The 18,084-nt window shown below is 47.4% G+C and overlaps 2 protein-coding genes across 3 annotated transcripts in view; one reads left to right on the forward strand and one right to left on the reverse strand.

Moving 5' to 3' along the window:
* Window positions 1-432, reverse strand: part of GNPAT (glyceronephosphate O-acyltransferase) — a 36,520-nt gene extending 36,088 nt beyond the window's left edge. Inside the window, exon 1 of the mRNA XM_059397334.1 lies at window positions 236-432. The gene's annotated coding sequence lies outside the window, so the exon portion shown is untranslated. The remainder of the gene's footprint in view (window positions 1-235) is intronic.
* On the forward strand, window positions 3-17,963 carry C4H1orf131 (chromosome 4 C1orf131 homolog). Of its 2 annotated transcripts, none has more exons than XM_059397335.1 (7): window positions 3-174; window positions 2,394-2,752; window positions 12,647-12,703; window positions 13,414-13,509; window positions 13,660-13,746; window positions 14,492-14,544; window positions 15,609-17,963. In XM_059397335.1, the coding sequence occupies exons 1-7, from the start codon at window positions 87-89 to the stop codon at window positions 15,745-15,747; spliced, it is 879 nt and encodes a 292-aa protein (XP_059253318.1). In that variant the 5' UTR covers window positions 3-86; the 3' UTR covers window positions 15,748-17,963. The 2 variants fall into 2 exon arrangements, with proteins under 2 accessions (XP_059253318.1, XP_059253319.1); XM_059397336.1 differs by having other exon boundaries at window positions 2,400-2,752.
* The last annotated feature ends 121 nt before the right edge of the window (window positions 17,964-18,084 follow it).

An 18,084-nucleotide genomic window follows, 5' to 3' on the forward strand; every position in this document is an offset into this window, starting at 1 on the left:
CAGCGCGTCGGAACTCGGAAGTGTGGGTGCCCCGCGGGCTGTGGGCGGCACCGCGGCGGCGCCCCCCACCCCACCCTCCGCCCCGGATGGCTCAGGAGCAGGGGCTGGGGGCCCGCGCGCTTCCGGGCTCGCAGACGCTGCTGGACGCCCTGCTCCGGAACCTCTACGATTTGGGTGAGTGCGGGAACTCGGGGCCCACGTGGGAAGCGGACTGGCCGCTGAGGGTCTGCTGTACCTTCGAGACTGGGCCGCCCTCGGCCCTTGCACGTGGAGCACCCCTCAGCTTTTCGACCTGGTTCCCGGGGTGGGTGCAGCACACGCCTCCGACAGAGGTCCCCTTCCCCGCGCCCCACGGTCGTGGCTCTTCTTGGACCGAGCCTCCCGAGCCGTCCCTGGGTGTGGGCAACGGCGTGGCTGCTCGTCGGAAGCGCCGAGGCTTTCAGGCTTGCAGCGTGTGATGCGCGCAGGACCTTGGGCTCCCGAGCACAGCCCCCCACCCCACCCCGTGGACATTTCCCGGCCGTCTGCGAAGCCCGCTTGCCCCACTCCGCCCTGGTGCCACCTTGTCTCCGTAGTTCCCCAACCTTCAGTGCGTTCCTCCCCCGCGGACTTCCTTCCACTAAGTTGGCCGTCCTCTCTTTTTTTGTTTGGGGAGAAGGAGAGAAAAACGGTTATTTGAGATTGGCCACCGCCTGGCACGTTAGTAGGAAAGGACAGTTCCACACATTCTGGAGAATTTGGTCCAGGTTAGGTGACATCCCTTGTTCAGGCAAGAGATAGCCTGGGCATTGGTGTCTTTAAGGAGCAAACATTTCTTCAAATTGTAACGTGCTGTTGCGAAAGCTATTGTAGTTGGGAGCCATTGCTCAAGATTCTAAGCTGGTGGGGGAGGGAGACCTGGGTGGCTCTTGGGGTTAAAGCCTCTGCCTTCCTCTCAGGTCATGGGATGGAGCCCGGCACCGGGCTCTCTGCTCAGTGGGGAACCTGCTTCCTCCTCTCTCTCTCTGCCTGCCTCTTTGCCTACTTGAGATCTCTGTCAAATAAATAAATAAACGCTTAAAAAAAAAAGATTCTAAGCTCACTTACACAGTAAAAATAATAGCTAAAAAGTATGGAGAATTTGCCATATAGTTCCCGTCTTTCATGTATTTACTCATTTAATCTTCACTTCTGGTGAAATACATGGTCATTAATCCCATTTATTACAAATGTAGAAACAAGCCGTAGGGGTTAAAATGCTTACCGAAATTCACCTAGCTGTTAATTTGCAGAGCGTGGGTTCCAGTGTCCAGACTGTCCAGCCCCTGCCCCTCGCCTTGTATTGACTTGGCCTGTGGACAGGACGTTTCTACCCCCTTGGGAATATATCGGAGGACAGAGAAGACTTAGTCTCTGGCCTTGAGAGGTTTAAAAACTAGAGGAAAAGAAAATTCTGCCAAATCCTAAATATAGTTTATTTAGCACAGGCTTGAGATTATTCAAGGAGCTCTGAAGGCTTGGGCCGTAACTACCCATTTTTAGGTGCCCAATGCCAAAGTTTAGGTACCTTGTATATAAGTAAACAGAAATGATCAGTCGGTATTTAGAAAGCGCTGTGATACTTGCGGTGCAGGTGAGCACTTGATGTCAGAGTCTTCAGGTGGCTGGTCAGAATTGAACAGGTGAAACATAGAGGCAATACAGGGATTTCGTAGAAAATTAATGTGTTCACATTGAACCACTTGTCGTAGGTTCATCCTAATGCATAACTGAAAAAAAATGGGAAGACTGTAATACCCACCCGCAACCCTAGAGAGTATCAAAAAATAAAACATCAGCTGTAGTGGCAGACCTTTTTCGCACAAAGTGTGAGCCAATGGGGATTGCCAGTTCCCTGGAGACTGTTGCCTTGAGGTTGCTCTTAGTATGGACTGAGGTCAGGGCTGAAGTAATTGCACTGTGGGTCAGAGACACGACCATAGTTAGTTACCTAGCAAAAGATGTTGCGTCTTGGATTCTACATATTGTGCAAATACAACAAACCGTAAGAGAATCATAGAAAACAAACAGGGTTACTGGAGGGGGCATGGGGAATGGGGTAAGTGGGTGATGAGTGTTAAGGAGGGCATGTGATGTAATGAGCACTGGGTATTATATGAGACTGATAAATCACAGACCTGTACTTCTGAAACCAATAATACTTATATGTTAATTAATTGAATTAAAATTTTAAAAGAAAATAAAAATACCCCTGCCCCAAATTGTGCAAAAATCACCCCATTTGAAGAAAAAGAAATCTTTTGTTTCTTTGTATTTCTGGGTATTGATAGCTGTGGCGTACATACAGACACATTCACGTGATTTGACAATTTGATAAAGCCAAAGCTATTTATTTTCCTGCTCTGTGTTTGAAGAAACAGAGGAGACAGAAGATGAACCAGAACAGAAAAGGATCAGGAAGAGAGGAGAAACCAAGAAGAGAGGTGCCGAAACGCCGGTCTCGCCGGTGGCGGCAGCAGAGCCAGCTCCCCTACCTGGTTCCTTTGGAAGAGGTCAAAGGAAGAGTGCCTCCAGCTTCTTCAAGGAACTCCAAGAAGAGCTGCGGTGTGCCCCTGCTGTGACCCCCACTGGTTCCCCTTCAGGACCAGAAGCCCCTAGTGCTGCGGTATCTCCCCCAACCCTGAAGAACCCCAGAGGGCCAGTAGAGGTGATAGAATTTCACAGCAGAAATAAGAAAAGAAAAGAGAAGCTGGATCGAGATGAAAACACACAGGTAATGAGTTGGTTAGTTTCTGTGTATATGGTGAAAGCCCTGATATCGCAGTTTTAGAGAGGCATCTTTTCTTTGTTCTCTCTTTTTCCATTTTCTTTTTTTTTTTTTAAAGGGTTTGGCTGCTTGGGTGATTCTGTCTGCTAGGCTGCCTTCAGCTCAGATTGTGACCTCAGGGTGCTGGGAGCTAGGCTTTCTGCTCAGCGGGGAGTCTCCTTCTCCTTCTCCCTCTGCTCGTGCTTTCTCTGTCTCTCTTTCGTTCTCAAATAAATAAATTGTTTTTCAAAAAGTTTTTTTTTAATAAAAAAACATATAAAAGGTTTTATTCATTTAAGCACTCTTACCTGACATGGGGCTTGAACTCATGACCCCAAGATCAAGAGTTGCAGGCTGTACCAACTGAGCCTGCCAGACTCCCTTAGATGACTGTCTTTTTAGACCGTGTCAGGGATCCCCAAGACCACCCTTTGGCTTGATGGTTTGCGAAAAGCACTCACAGGCCTCAACACTCAGCATGAAGTCACCATGATGGTTACAAGTTACCACAGCAAAAGGATACAGAGTAAAAGCAGTGCAGGAAAAAAGTGCAGGGAGGGAGGCCTGGAGGAAACCAGGTGTCAGTGTGTAGATGTCCCCTCCCAGTGGAATTGCATGGGATGTGTTTCATTCCCCCAGTGGCAACGTGTGACAGCTTGTGGGGTGTTGGCCAGCCATGGAATTTCACCCCAGCCTGGGTATCCACAGTTTTCACTGAGAAATGCGTTAAGTAGACATACAGACTGACAGTAGTTACTGAAGCTCTAGGCACCCAGGAAAAAAGTAGATATTAACCATCAATCACATTGTTGCTATAAATAATCTGGGCAAACTCAGTACAGCTTAGCTCAGGGCCTTGGGGATGCAAAAACACTCTTATCACCCAATTGGTCAGCTCTCAGGAACCAGGAGGGCCAGTTCTGAAGACAAGACTTCCTTAGGCATGTACAGAGTTTGAGGAACATAAGCCTGCTGAGTGTACCCTTCCATGCTGATAAGCCTTCTGCCTGATGGTGCTCAGAAAAGTCAGTTAGTCAACTATTTCTGGCCGCAAGTCATGGGGATACAGCATTGAACAAAAGAGACAAAACTGCTTTTTCTCAAGGAACTTGCATTCCGGTGGAAAGCAGCTAGATTTCACTGAGCAGTAATCTCTCCCAGACTGAATGTGTTAAGTCTCATGCAAAATTCGGTCCAGGAGAGAGGTGTAGTTGCCTATCCAACTTTCCCCACAAGGGCATTAAGGATCCGTGCAAAAATCCAGGCATTCTATTTCTGTTGCATTCCTCATGTCCTATAAACTTTTGTCTATCATCAGAGGAAAAGGGGACTGTATTGGTTTTCTAGGGCTGCTGGGCAGATGTTTGTTCTCTTACAGTTCTGCAGGCCAGAAAGGCCGACATCAAGGTGTTGGTTGGGCACACTCGCCTCCGAAAGGGAATCCTTCCTTCTTCCACCTGTGGCTCTAGGCTTGGCTCGTGGCTGCATCACCGTCAACTCCTCATCAGAGTCTCAAATCTCCCTCTACCTTTCTCCTAGAAGAACAGCTATCATTGGGATTAGGGCCCACCCGAAATCTAGGACGGGTCCCGTCATGAGATCCTTAATTATACTGTGAAGACCCTTTTTTGTTTTTGTTTTTTTTTGAAGATTTTATTTTATTTGAGAGAGAGAGAGAGAGAACATGAGAGGCAAGAGGTCAGAGGGAGAAGCAGACTCCCCACCAAGCTGGGAGCTTGATGCAGGACTCGATCCCGAGACTCCAGGATCATGACCTGAGCCGAAGGCAGTTAGTTCCTTAACCACCTGAGCCACCCAGGCGCCCTTGTAAAGACCCTTTTTAGAAATAAGATCCATTCGCTGATTCTGGGGATTAGAACATGGTCACATCTCTTTTTGGAGACCACAATTCAACCCACTGCAAAGATAGTCAGGCTTGCATCATTCTTGGTGAACGTGTGTGAGCACGTGCTAGCATCCAGTGCTTACCGCATCTTGTTTGTGGTTTAAAAAACCCAGCTGTGGTATCTTTCCTAGCGTTCAGGTAGCTCTTCATGTCAGGTTCACCAGCTTGTCTTCCTCAAAGACTAATAGTGCTTTTTGTAATCATCTACCTTTATTTTAGGATTCTAGGTCAGTTTCCAACTCCAAATACTGGAACACTGGGAGCTGTCACAGGTAGGCCAGGGAGTGGATTTCCTTGGCCATTCAGCTGGTCAGAGTCACCACATTGGCCAGCCGGGGAAGCTTACAGTGGTCAGTATTACGATAGCAAACCCTTGTGCACCAAACCTTGTGTACCATAGTATTTTCTGTGTGTGCCATGCAGTGAAAAATGTTGAACACTGCATCATATATAATTCTGGTTTGGGGAATTTAACACACAAACATCTGTATACCTCTCTCATTTCTTCAGGTGTCTCGGTCTTCTCTTTCCTCTTACACTCGTTGGGTTCTTTCTAGAATGGAAAGTTTTCTAATAGCACAAAAACGTTGGCATTGAGTGAGTGCATTTCTCTGTCTCTTAGTAACAGAACATCTGCTTCCAGCTGTTAGATCCTTTTTCATCCTCTTCTGATTGACGCCTTTTTCATTGGCTTTTCTTGGGAACCTCAGCTTATCCAACATTTTGGATTTTCTGACCTTAATAAAATTTTTCAGTTGCTCTTGGCATTCTGCCCTTTCCTTTTTTTTTTTTTTTTTTAAGATTTTATTTATTTATTTGACAGAGATCACAAGTAGGCAGAGAGACAGGCAGAGAGACAGGGGAAGCAGGCTCCCCGCTGAGCAGAGAGCCTGATGTGGGGCTTGATCCCAGGACCCTGGGATCACGACCTAAGCCGAAGGCAGAGGCTTTAACCCACTGAGCCACCCGGGCAGTCCTTCCCTTTCCTTCTTTTTAAAACGTATCTTTTGAACACATGAATGTGTCTGGATAAGGAGACCAAAAACGAACACAATAAAAACACATACGCCTATAAAAAACTCCATGTCGTATTGCGACTTGTAAACAAATACAGAGGAAGAGAACGCTGGGTATTAATGGCATATCCTGGTAAAGGGGATGTCAGCTAAGGATGTCAGCTGGGAGTAATTAGGATAAGTCATGCTATGCCAAGGGTTTGTATAACGTAGTAAATAATAGTTGTGGTCCCTGTTCTCTGAAAGCTTCGGGTCATTGTAGGACAGTTCAGACAGACATGGAATCTGCCCAAATAGCTAGTAAGGTAATAACAGCCCACATGGAGTCCGCTGGTTGTCTTTGGAGAATACTTGAGAGATACAAGTTGGACAACCCAGCTAGCCCTGCCTGAACCCCAGAAGTGACCTTCTTTCCCTAGAACTTGGACCTGTGACCTATATACTGTGATTAAACAGCATTGTGTATTGAAACAGGGTCCATGGTGTACTATGGAGATTTATAATGAGAAATATATTTATATTTGGTTTTTGTGCCTCATTTCTGGCACAGAACTCCTGTAACCCCTGTAATTCCCTAGGGGATGTAAAGGTGTTTTTTGTTAGCAAGTGATGTGGAAATGCTTTAAAGGTGGGAACAGGTTGCTAGGAGAATCAGTTGCACAATTAGAGGTTTAGAAATTTTCAGTGCCATCTCCCTGACCTCTGGGGAGAAGTAATGGGTTGGAGGTTGAATTGACTGCCTGTGACCAGCGATTTAATCTGGCATAGTTAAGTAATGAAGCCTCCGTAGAAACCCAAAGGGTTGGGAGAGCTAGGTTGGTGACCGTGTGGAGGTGCTTGGAGAGTGACACGTTCAGAGAGGACATGGAAGTGCCTCGTTCTGTCCCACATACCTTGCCCTGTGCGTCCCCTCATCTGCCTGTTCCTGAGTTACATCCTTTTACAGTCAGCCAGTGCGCTGTAAGGTGGATGGCTTTCCTGAGTTCTGTGAGCCACTCTAGCAAACTAATCGAACCCAAGGAGGGGGTTTGTGGGAGCTGCTGATCTGTAGGCAGTTGGTCCAAAGCACAGACAGGCGACAGCACGGGCTTGTGGCTGCTGAGTGATGTGGGCGGCAGTCTTGTAGGACTGAGCCCGTAACCTGTGCAATCTGATGCCATTTCCAGGTAGAGCATGTCACAGTTGAGTTGAATTGTAGCTGGTGTGGGAGCATTTGCTTGTTGGCTCTGTGGGGAAACCCATCCCCAACATCACTCCATTTCATGGATTAATCAGGGAACTTGGCCACCATTTATAGAACATTTTACCCATTCCAACTGTCTAACCTATAAATGGACTTCCTGATCCTATCCCTTTTATAAAGCAGTGACTATAGAAGTAGTTTGGTAGGAAATAGTAGGTAACAGATCATTTATGCACTTAACTCATTTATTCACAAATAATTGGGTGCCCACTACTTGCCAGACCCACTAGATCCAGCAGTGAACGAGATACAGTCCTCTGCCCTTGTGGAGTATACAGTCTACTGCTAGAGTCAGATCCCAAGTCAATTAATAATATAGTTAAAAAGAGTTTTAAAGGGCACCTGGGTGGCTCAGTCGATTAAGTGTCTGCTTTCAGCTCAGGTCATGATCCCAGGGTCCTGGGATCGAGGCCCATATTCAGACTCCCTGTTCAGCCAGGAGTCAGCCTCTCCCTCTCTCTCTGCCCCTCATGCTAGCTTGCTCGCTCTCCCTCCCTCCCTCTCTCAAATTAATAAACTCTTTAAAAAAAAAAAAAAGTTTTGAACCCTCTAAGGGAAAGAAATAGGGTCTTGAGAGTAAGAGACAGAGCGTCCTTTCAGTGGAGTGGGCAGGCAGTCTCAGGACGAGGTGACACTCTGCTAACGCTGGCCCCTGAGAGGAGCCGGAAGAGCCAACACACTGGAAGAGTGCCCGGGGGGTGAGAAGGCCTGAGGGGGTCTGGGAGCTGGAAGCCTAGCGGTGTAGGACAGAGGGGAGAGAAGATGAGCTGTGGTGCAGGGTCAGGCCGGGGCCGACCTGGACTTGGGATTTAAGGACTGAGTGCGAGGCTGCCTGTGAGGGGGAGTGAAAGCCCCAGGTTAGCACCTGGAAAAGAGCCGAGAGTTGCTTGGCTGATGTGTCTTCTCGGTATTTTCTTCGCCCTTAGCATCATCTGTGTCCTGAACCTTAGCCTCCTTTGTAGCCTCCATAGAAAGAGATAAGAAAGACATCCTAGGGGCGCCTGGGTGGCTCAGTGGGTTAAAGCCTCTGCCTTCAGCTCAGATCACGATCTTAGGATCCTGGGATCGAGCCCCACATCGGGCTCTCTGCTTGCAAGGGAACCTGCTTCCCCCTCTCTCTCTGCCTGCCTCTCTGCCTACTTGTGATCTCTCTCTGTCAAATAAATAAGTAAAATCTTAAAAAAAAAAAAAAAAAAAAAGACATCCTAGAAATCCGAGGACAGTGGACTCTAGATCCAAAGAGCCTATTGCCTCCTGTGGCCCACACACAGGTGCGTGCAGACCGCTCCCAAGCACGTAGCAGATCATTGTAACACCTGACATTTATGGGGCTTGTCTGCCGCTCGAGTGATTACTTACTTAGTCTGGTCGCTAATTCCTTATCTCCCTGAATCCTGACAAGTTTCCCTGTCTTCATCGCTGCCTAGAGAGACTAAGATACTTGCCCCACGTTTCAACAGTCAGCTGCCCTCTCTCTGCAGTTACAGAAGCCCAGAGCTTTGGAAGGCACAGCTTTGGTTTGATTTTGTTTGGAAGCTTGGTGCAGGTTTATTTGGTAGCAAAACCTGACCTGAACTCATACGAGGCTTAGGCATTATTTTTGTCTGTTCCGTTTGGCTTGAATATCCACAGCTCGTGCGGCAGAGATACGAATGTCCTTAATGACGGGCTTCTGCCGTGGCCCCCACTCCAAGTGGTATTTTGTCTTCAGTACGTTGGCAGCGTGACCTTCCTAAAATGTGAAAGCCTCTGAATTTTCTAAGGATTCCACAGAAGGGACTGTGGATGTGAAGTAAGAACCAGAGCTCAGGTTCAGACCCCAGGCTTTCTGACTTGAAAGCTGTTCGCTAGAGAGAGAGAGAGACAGAGAGCAAGCGAGTGGAGAGCGAGCAGATTAGGTTAGGCTCCTTGTCCTTTGAGTAACAGAAGCGCATGGACTGGGAATCTTCACCAGGAAGAAAGACCTGTCCCCCATGTTACCGCCTCAGTGCTTACTGTTCTCATGACCTCTGCAATATCTTGATCCCTCCCTGCGGCTCAACCCTGAAATCCTCTACCCTCCAGGGCACCCTGTAACTTTGCTCCACACCCCTGTTCTTTTTTTTTTTTTTTTAAGATTTTATTTATTTATTTGACAGAGAGAGATCACAAGTAGGCAGAGAGGCAGGCAGAGAGAGAGGAAGGGAAGCAGGCTCCCTGCTGAGCAGAGAGCCTGATGCGGGACTTGATCCCAGGACCCTGAGATCCTGACCTGAGCCGAAGGCAGCGGCTTAATCCACTGAGCCACCCAGGCGCCCCACACCCCTGTTCTTTAGCAAATCCAGGGCTGGTAAAAAAGAAAGTGTTTACTTACCCAATTGCTCTCTCTCTGGACAAAGGTTGGGCAGTGACTAGTAGAAGAAAAGAATCTTACCAGTGCAGCCAGTCAGCCCATGGACACGTTCACCGAGCCCCAGGGGCCTGCCGGCCTTCATCTCGCACCCCAAACTCTTCCTTCGTTTTATAGCTTTCTTCTGTCTTCGGAGCCTGACATGCAAGTTCTCAAAATGTGCAAAGCTTTCTCTTTCCTGTGTGTGGGACCCTATAGCTCTAGTGGTCAGGATAGATAAGTCTGTGGTTCGATAGTTTAGTCCCTACATCTTAGTGGTTTGAAGGCAAAAGTTAATTATTTTTACATGTCCATCAGGGTTGGCAAGGACGGTGTGCTGTCACACACTGTCGTTGTCTAGGGGCCCAGGATAATAGGAACTCCGCCAGCTGGAAAGCTCTCAGTTGCTCTGGCGGAGAAGGGGAGTCGATGGTTGGCTCTTAGAGGTTCCTTATGGAAGGGGCATCCTTCCCCTTTGCTCACGTGTCTTTGGCCAAAGAAACTCACATAGCCCTACCTAACTTCAGGTAGGCAGGGAAGCCTAGAAGCAGGGGAGGACCCAGTGTTGCCTTCTGCAGTGAGCACCAGGGGAGAGCAGACAGGGAGGAGCCCTGATGGTTTCTAAATCAGGTAATACATGCTAAGTAATGGACTGAAAGTTCTTTAAAACTGTGAATAAAAGTTAGATATTGACAGGGTCATGCCTATGAACTGAGCAAATAGTGAGCTAAGAATGCTCGCCTTTATGATAAACAAGGATCTAGAATCCAGACCTTTTCTCAGACAAATCGAGAGCTGCAAAGCGGAGATATTTCTGGCAAAATGTAAACAGAGGGCTTGAAAATGGCAACATATCTATGTCCCACCAGACCTGCAACCCAGGCCTGCACAGGCCCTCGGCCCGGTGTCCCCATGGCCGGGGTGAACTGAGGCCTGCATGCAGCCTCTGGGGTGTTCTGTGGGGTTGGTGTTGGGGAAAGCAGGGACATCGGAAGCTGTGGCCCTCTCCTCTGTGGGCCACTCTCGTCCCCAGACCCAAGGCTTTCAGCCCCACGGTGACAGTCACGCAGGTAGCCAAGTATTTTATTACAGCGCTTAGGTCCTCCTAGATGTTCCTTCCTCACGGCGATGTTCTGGAAGTGGGGCAGCCAAGGGAACCTGTGCCATCTCCAGTAATGCCGGGAATCTCATGCTCCTGAACGAAATTTTCAACTCAGAAAACTTTGGTTAGCTGGTGCCTCGTTGGACGGATGGGAGGGAAGAATAGAGAGAGAGAACTACTTAAATTTTTAGAAAATGAGGTAAATGTTTCCTAGGATTTTGGAGGTCTGTGAACCGCACACAGTTTCTCTTCTTTAACTTACCATTTGTGTTTGAGGATCTGGGTGATCCCGAAGTCATTAAGACTTAAGCCAGAAGAAGTAGTACTGTTTATCATAGTAAATAGATTGGGTGTGCATGCCAGCAGCAAAGGATTTTTAACTTCAGGGTAAAGACATTTTTTTTCCAGGCATGGAACAGGAAATAAGACTTTCTGGGGAAGAAGAACGGAAGCGCCTGGCATCCTTTGTGTGCCCGTGGTCTTAATTAAGGCATCTGATTCTGTGAAATACAGGAGTGAGGAAAATCGTAAGCATCATCAAAGTCAGGAATTTTGGTAAAGTAACGTGGAAGATGCATTTACTGTGACTGTAAGCACAGACCGGGGCCACACGCTTGGAGCGTGGCAGACCTCCTCGTAGTGCCGTGTTCTGTCTGTCCTGCCAGGAGTCACTGTGCAGCGTGCCAGTGGGTGAGCAGCACTGTGGTGACTGCCCAGTGGGGCCGTCGTTCGTAGTGGATCAGTCAACACTGAGAGTACTGGCCACGCCTTCCCGTTTCCCGGACCCCAATAACGTTTAGCAGTGAGCGCTCTTTCCACTTCGTAAGAACCCCTCTGGGAAGTCAGGACATGGCCTCACGGAGAGAGCCTGTCACCTGGGGAAGCATTCAGTGATCGACCCACAGACCCACAATACAACCAGGATTAGCCAGAGTCCAGGAGGGACCCAGAGACCTGCAGACAGCTGTGATCGAGGCCCCTGTCTCAGCAGGGTGTGGTGCAGGGCACTGCTGCAGCCCTCCACACCGCCCCCTGCTGAGCAGGATGGGCGGGAGGTGCTTCCCTGGTGGGCGGTCGGCTGCAAGGGTCCTTCGTCTGGAGGCTCCCCAGCTTTCAGACCCTGCTTTCTGTTGGCCCAGACTTGGTGGCTGGGGTGGAGTGGTGACCACTGCTGTTAGCCAGATGTGACAGTACATTTCCTTCAGATCTCAAGCTTCTGGTCAGTTCTGTGGGCTGGTCACCATAGCTAGTGGCCGTGTCGGTGTGAAGAGTCACATGCTTTGAAGGCATTTGCAGCACCTTTATTTTGTATTGAGACTTATAAACCAAATCTCCATTTCTAGAAATGTGGTGTTCCTGTAAAAATATTTAGTTAAGAGAGTTTTGTTAGCCATTATTTTAATGGGTGGATGGGAAGAAAGAGGGAAAGAGTTATTTAAATACAATGTTTAAGGGGCGCCTGAGCAGCGCAGTTGGTTAAGTGTCCGACTCTCGATATCAGCTCAGGTCATGATCTCGGTCATGACATAGAGCCCCACAGTGGGCTCCGCGCTGGGCATGGAGCCTGCCCAAGACGCTCTCTCCCCTGCCTTCTGCCCCACCCCCGCTCATGCACACACACTCTCTCCTCTAAAAAAAAAATAAATAATAAAAAGATATACAGTGTTTATCCTCCAGAATCCCTGCTCACTAACCCTCTTCTAAACCCCCACTGAACAGAATCTTCTGCATGTGGTTTATGAGAGACGTTGGTCTCTCTCATCATCTTTTTAATTTTTGTTTTTTTTTTAATTTTTTATTTTTTTATAAACATACAATATATTTTTATCCCCAGGGGTAGAGGTCTGTGAATCGCCAAGTTTACACACTTCACAGCACTCACCATAGCAATACCCTCCCCAATGTCCATAATCCCACCCCCCTCTCCCGACTCCCCTCCCCCCAGCAACCCTCAGTTTGTTTTCTGAGATTAAGAGTCACTTATGGTTTGTCTAGTTTTGTATTTTTAAAAAAATGCTCATCCTTTCTTAAGCTTTGATACCTTAACTTTTTTTTTTCTCTATTTTTCTTTGATGAAGACTTCCATGTAACATGCTTGTGTTATCGTTTGGTATTTGGGCATCTGGGCCAGTTTCAAGGCTTTTTAAAATATGACTGCTCTGTTGGTGACAAATGCTCCCATGATACAGTCACAGAGGATCTTAATAAGAATTTTTTTCTTTTCAGACCAAAACTAGTATCCCTGAGAAAGGTGTGGAGAGACAAGAATTTAACTTAGAGAAGGTATGTGTTTTGAAACTTCCATTTTTTTCAGTTTTGGAGTGCCCCCCCCCCAAAATATATATGTTTATATATGCATATATATATATTTCCATGTCCAGTGGTTGAAATAATGGTTAAGCAAATCCCCTGCCTTCCGGTGGTGAATACTAGGCTGTCACTTAAAACACACTGGTTTGTGGCTGCAGGGCCCATGATGCAGAGGTAAGTCGAGAAGCAGGGAGGGAAGTGTGTATTCTGCGGTTGTAACTACGTTTTTAAAATGCATGAGAAAAAAGATAGGAGGAGGTAATTCACTGCTGAGAAAGGGCATTTCTCTTCCTCTGCAGCATCTTTAAACAAACAAACACAAATCTGTGTTCGAAGCATCTATGAGAAGTGGTTTCTCAGAGGGAGCTAGTGTACAGAGGGACTTTTAAGTGGAAATTCCTGTCTGGAGGGGCAGTAGCTTGTTTCAGAGAGAATCCTAGTTGCAGAGCTCAGCATTTAATCCTAGGTCTGTTGCTTCACCTGCCCAAAATTCAACCCGGGAAAACGAGTGTTGGGAGGTTATGGTAAGAAATTACGTAAGACCGCCACAGAGCTCTGTAAACCACAGCACGACAGAGTTCCCACTCCAGCACATCGTGTCTGACGTGGGCTACCCCAGAGGTAGATCTCTTCCCGGGGTTCTCTGGAATGTACTTGGGGTTCATTCCACTCTGCGTCCACAGGCTCGCTTGGAAGTGCACCGGTTCGGGATCACGGGTTATGGAAAAGAGAAGGAACGACTCCTGGAACGGGAACGCGCCATCATGCTGGGTGCGCAGGTGAGGGGCTGCTTCTGTCTCATCAGCAGACGGGATACCCACAGGAAAGGGGAGAACCCAGGGCAAGGCAGGGGAGGTGAGGTCACTGGGAGATCCTTGCAAAATAAAAAAATGGTATCTCTAGGTTTTATTTTTCCTGTTGCATTTCAGCCTCCCAAAAACAGTTACGTGAATTACAAGGTGTTGCAGGAGCAAATCAAAGAAAAGAAGGCAGCCAAGGAAGAAGAAAAGAGAATGGTACGAGTAAAAGCCATTTTGTTACCAAGCTAGAACGAGGAGGTGACCGCAGTTGGCCGCAGTGGAGTCGGGAGGCAGTGGCCACAGTAGGGTAGAGAGTGACATGATCGTTCCTTCCCCTGTTCAAGTCAGCTTTGTTCTCTAACACTAGCCAGGGAAGCCGGCATATTCATGTGAAGGGTTTGCTCTGAAATAGCGAGTTCCTGCTCAGATCCCATCAGCTATTGTGGTCTTTCTCCTATGTTGCGTTTTACAGTGTACAGAACACAAGGGCTTATGATAGATGACAGAGGGGTAGATGCTGTGCTCCCTCCTTTTCCCCTTTAGTGAAAGATGGAATGTTTCTCCTGTCAGTTTTTTCTGGAATGACCTTTGACACTCTTGAAAGAGCTTTAGGATGAAACAGGGTATGTTTAATATGCCTGCTTGAGAAAAAGATGAAAAGTAAATGGTGCCTCACTGGCTTTTTTTTTAAAGATTTTTAAAATTTATTTGACAGACAGAGATCACATGTAGGCAGAGAGAGAGAGAAACAGAGAGAAGCAGGCCTCCTGCTGAGCAGAGAGCCCGATTCGGGGCTCGATCCCAAGACCCTGAGATCATGACCTGAGCCAAAGGCAGAGGCCTAACCCACTGAGCCACCCAGGCGCCCACCTCACTGGCTTTTGATCACATACTTCTTATCTGTTTTTGAATCTCCGTTATCCACTATTGACACGTATATTATCCTAAATTTTGAAATCAGGCCCAGGACACAGATATCTTCAAGAAAAAGAAGAGGAGAGGGCAGGAAGACAGGTGAGTGACATCCTCAGGTACTGGGGAGGAATGATCTGGGTAAACCTATTGATGAGTTCTGAAACTAACGCCTGGAGTTTACCTGGTGTTTCTAGCCCGGTAGAGTGCTTCACTGCCCCTCATGTGTTCCGAGCAAGTCCCGGGTAGGGGGAAGACAGTGTCCCAAATTGAACAGCTGCCTCAGAACTGAATCAGGAATCTCCTCCAGGCTCTCATTTGCAAAGATCAGACAGCTCAGGTGACTTGTGGAGAAACTGAGGTTGACATTCCCAGCCCGCGCTAAAAGCCTGCCTGTGTGGCACCGGGGTCCAGGGCCGTGTCCTGTTCTCTGCCGTACCACAGGAGGCAGAGCACCGTGACCTGAGGAACAGATCATCGAGTCTCTTCATGCTGGTGTCTTAGCTTTGGTCCAAACATGCCTTTCCTTGCTCCCTGAATTACCGTTTCAGAATTGACTTCTTTTGTCTTAACCCTTTTCTTGGACTCTTTAGTGAGCTTGTGCATGGGTGGTCGTTTGTCCTGGCCACATGCCTCTGTCGCCAGGCATGTAGGTGTCTTAGGTGTCAGGTGTCGGGAATTCAGCCATGATCGCCCCGGGGTGGGGGGCAGTATACCTGCCTTTGGGGAGCTTACATTGTAGTGAGGGAAACACCTCAAAACCTACAAACAGGTAAGCATGGGAATGTCAGGTTCTGTGAGGAGGTTGCAGTAAAGCATTATAAAAGAATATCACTGGGGGTGGGAGGGCTGGGATGTCATTCGGCAGGGGGGTGACCTCTGAGTTGAAAACTGAGTGAAGAGGAGGGGACAGCCTAGAAAGATCAGTAGCAGAACATTCTCCGCAGAAGAAGCCAGTGCAAGGGCCCCGAGACAGGAAGGCGGCTGGCATGTTTCAGGGACCACAGGAAGGTGGGTGGTGGTTGCGGTAGGGCGGTGGAGGGGTGCACAGGATGACCCCAGGAGTTTGCAGGAGCGGACCGTGGTCACTTGGTTGCTGGTGTTGCCATCCTCTTGTCCTTCTTCATAAGCTTAACTCTGGTACTTTTCTCTCCCTTTAACTGCAGGAAATCCAAAAAGAAGAAATCAGCTCCCAGTATTTTGTCCAGCAGACGGATTGGGCAGATTGGAAAATTCAAAAATGGGACGCTGATTCTGAGTCAGGTTGATATCAAGAAAATAAATTCCTCCCGAGTGGTGAAGTAAAGACCTTTATAAAATAAAGAGAGGAACAGCAAAATGCTGCTGCACTGAAACTGGACCCCTATAAGACTACCAGATTCTTCTTATTTATTTTATATTTCATAGGCCGCTTTTCTGTTTTTAGGGAAAAAATTTCAGGAATAATAAAATGTGTAATTCCTAAAGTGTCTGTTTCACGGCAATGAGTGTGTGGTGGGAAGGGCCAGCTGCACTGGGCGTAGAAAGCAAACCTATTGAAAAGGATGCTTAATCCTGTCCGGTGAGATTTGCACTAGATTTGCTTTCCCTGGTGTTTTGGGCATTTGCTTGTAATGTGATTTTTCGAAAACTTAATAATTTATTGATTTGTAAATGCTAATAGCTTTAAATTGCCTTTTCTTTTTTTAAAGACTTATTTATTTTAGAGAGACAGAGTGAGCACATGAGCAGGGAGAGGGGCAGGGAAAGGGGGCAAGTGAATCCCAAGCAGACTCCCCACTGAGCACAAAGCCTAATGCAGGGCCCTGTCTCACAACCCTGAGATCGTGACCTGAGCCAAAATCAGGAGTTGGACGCTTCGCCAACTGAGCCACTCAGGTGCCCCCAGATTGCCTTTTATTTTCTAAAAGTGGTTTAGTAGCAAAGGAAACAGTCAACGAAACAAAGAGGCAATGCACAGAATGGGAGGAGATATTCGCAAATGACGCTACAAAGGGCTGGTGTCCAAGATCTATAAAGAACTTCTCAACTCAATGCCCAGAAAACAAATAACCAAGTCAAAAAAGAAGTGAACAGACACTTCTCCAAAGAAGACATACAAATGGCTATCAGACACATGAAAAAATGTTCAGCATCAGGGAAATATAAATCAAAACCACATGGGGATACCACCTACAGCAGTTAAGACTGGCAAAAATTAAGGCAGGAAACAATGTGCTGGAGAGGATGTGGAGAAAGGGGAACCCTCTTACACTGTTGGTGGGAATGCAAGTTGGTGCAGCCAGTTTGGAAGAAAGTGTGGAGATTTCCTCAAAAAGTTAAAAACAGAGCTACCCTATGACCCTGCAATTGCACTCCTGGGTATTTACCCCAAAGAGACAGATGGGAAAAGAAGGGCCATATGCGCCCCGATGTTCATAGCAGCAATGGCTACAGCAGGCAAACTGGAAATCACTGAGCTGCCCTTCAACAGACGAATGGATAAAGATGGGGTCCATATGTACAATGGAATATTACTCAGCCATTAGGATGAATACCCAACTTTTGCATCAGCATGGGTGGGACTGGAGGAGATTGTGCTGAGTGAAATAAGTCAGAGAAAGTCAGTTTTCCTATGGTTTCACTTATTTGTGGAACATAAGGAATAGCATGGAGGACATTAGGAGAAGGAAGGGAAAAATGAAGGTGGGGAATCAGAGGAGGAGACGAACCATGAGAGACTATGGACTCCAGGAAACAAACAGGGTTTTAGAGGGGAGAGGGGCAGAGACATGGGTGAGCCCCATGATGGTATTAAAGGTACAGATTGCATGGAGTACTGGGTGTTATACGCAAACAATCATGGAACACTGTATCAAAAACTAATGTAGGGGCGCCTGGGTGGCTCAGTAGGTTAAGCCGCTGCCTTCGGCTCAGGTCATGATCTCAGGGTCCTGGGATCGAGTCTCATATTAGGCTCTCTGCTCAGCAGGGAGCCTGCTTCCCTTCCTCTCTCTCTGCCTGCCTCTCTGCCTACTTGTGATCTCTCTCTGTCAAATAAATAAATAAAATCTTTAAAAAAAAAACAAAAAAAAACCCACAAAAAACTAATATACTGTATGGGGACTAGCAATGACAAAAAAATAGAAGTTGTGTAATGTTACTGTATGATGAAAGAACCAACAGTGTACAAATTTGGCAGCTGACTTGTGGGAAAAGCAGTTGTAATTTTTACTCTCCTAAGTATACAAAATGTCCTTCGTTAGAAGTTATATAAATAGGGGACACCTGGGTGGCTCGGTTGGGCCTCTGCCTTCAGCTCAGGTCATGATCCCAGCAGCCTGGGATCGAGCCCCACAATCAGGCTCTCTGCTCAGTGGGGAACCTGCTTCTCCCTTTCTCTTTGCCTGCCTGCCTACTTGTGATTTCTCTCTCTGTCGAATAAATGAATAAACTCTTTAAAAGAAAAAGTTATGTAAATAAAACACAATTTTGTGGTATATGTAGCTGTGACTTTTAACACAACAGAGGATTTTAATTTATGTCGGAGTGACCTGTCAGTTCTTTCCTTCTCTACAGAGAGATCAGGCTCCGAGGCAGCCCCGCCTCACCCCCACCTCCAGGAACCGTTTGGCTTAGACAGCTGAGCCCTTAGCCAAGACT

Source organism: Mustela nigripes, chromosome 4 (assembly GCF_022355385.1).
Source record: "Mustela nigripes isolate SB6536 chromosome 4, MUSNIG.SB6536, whole genome shotgun sequence".
NCBI lineage: Eukaryota > Metazoa > Chordata > Mammalia > Carnivora > Mustelidae > Mustela > Mustela nigripes.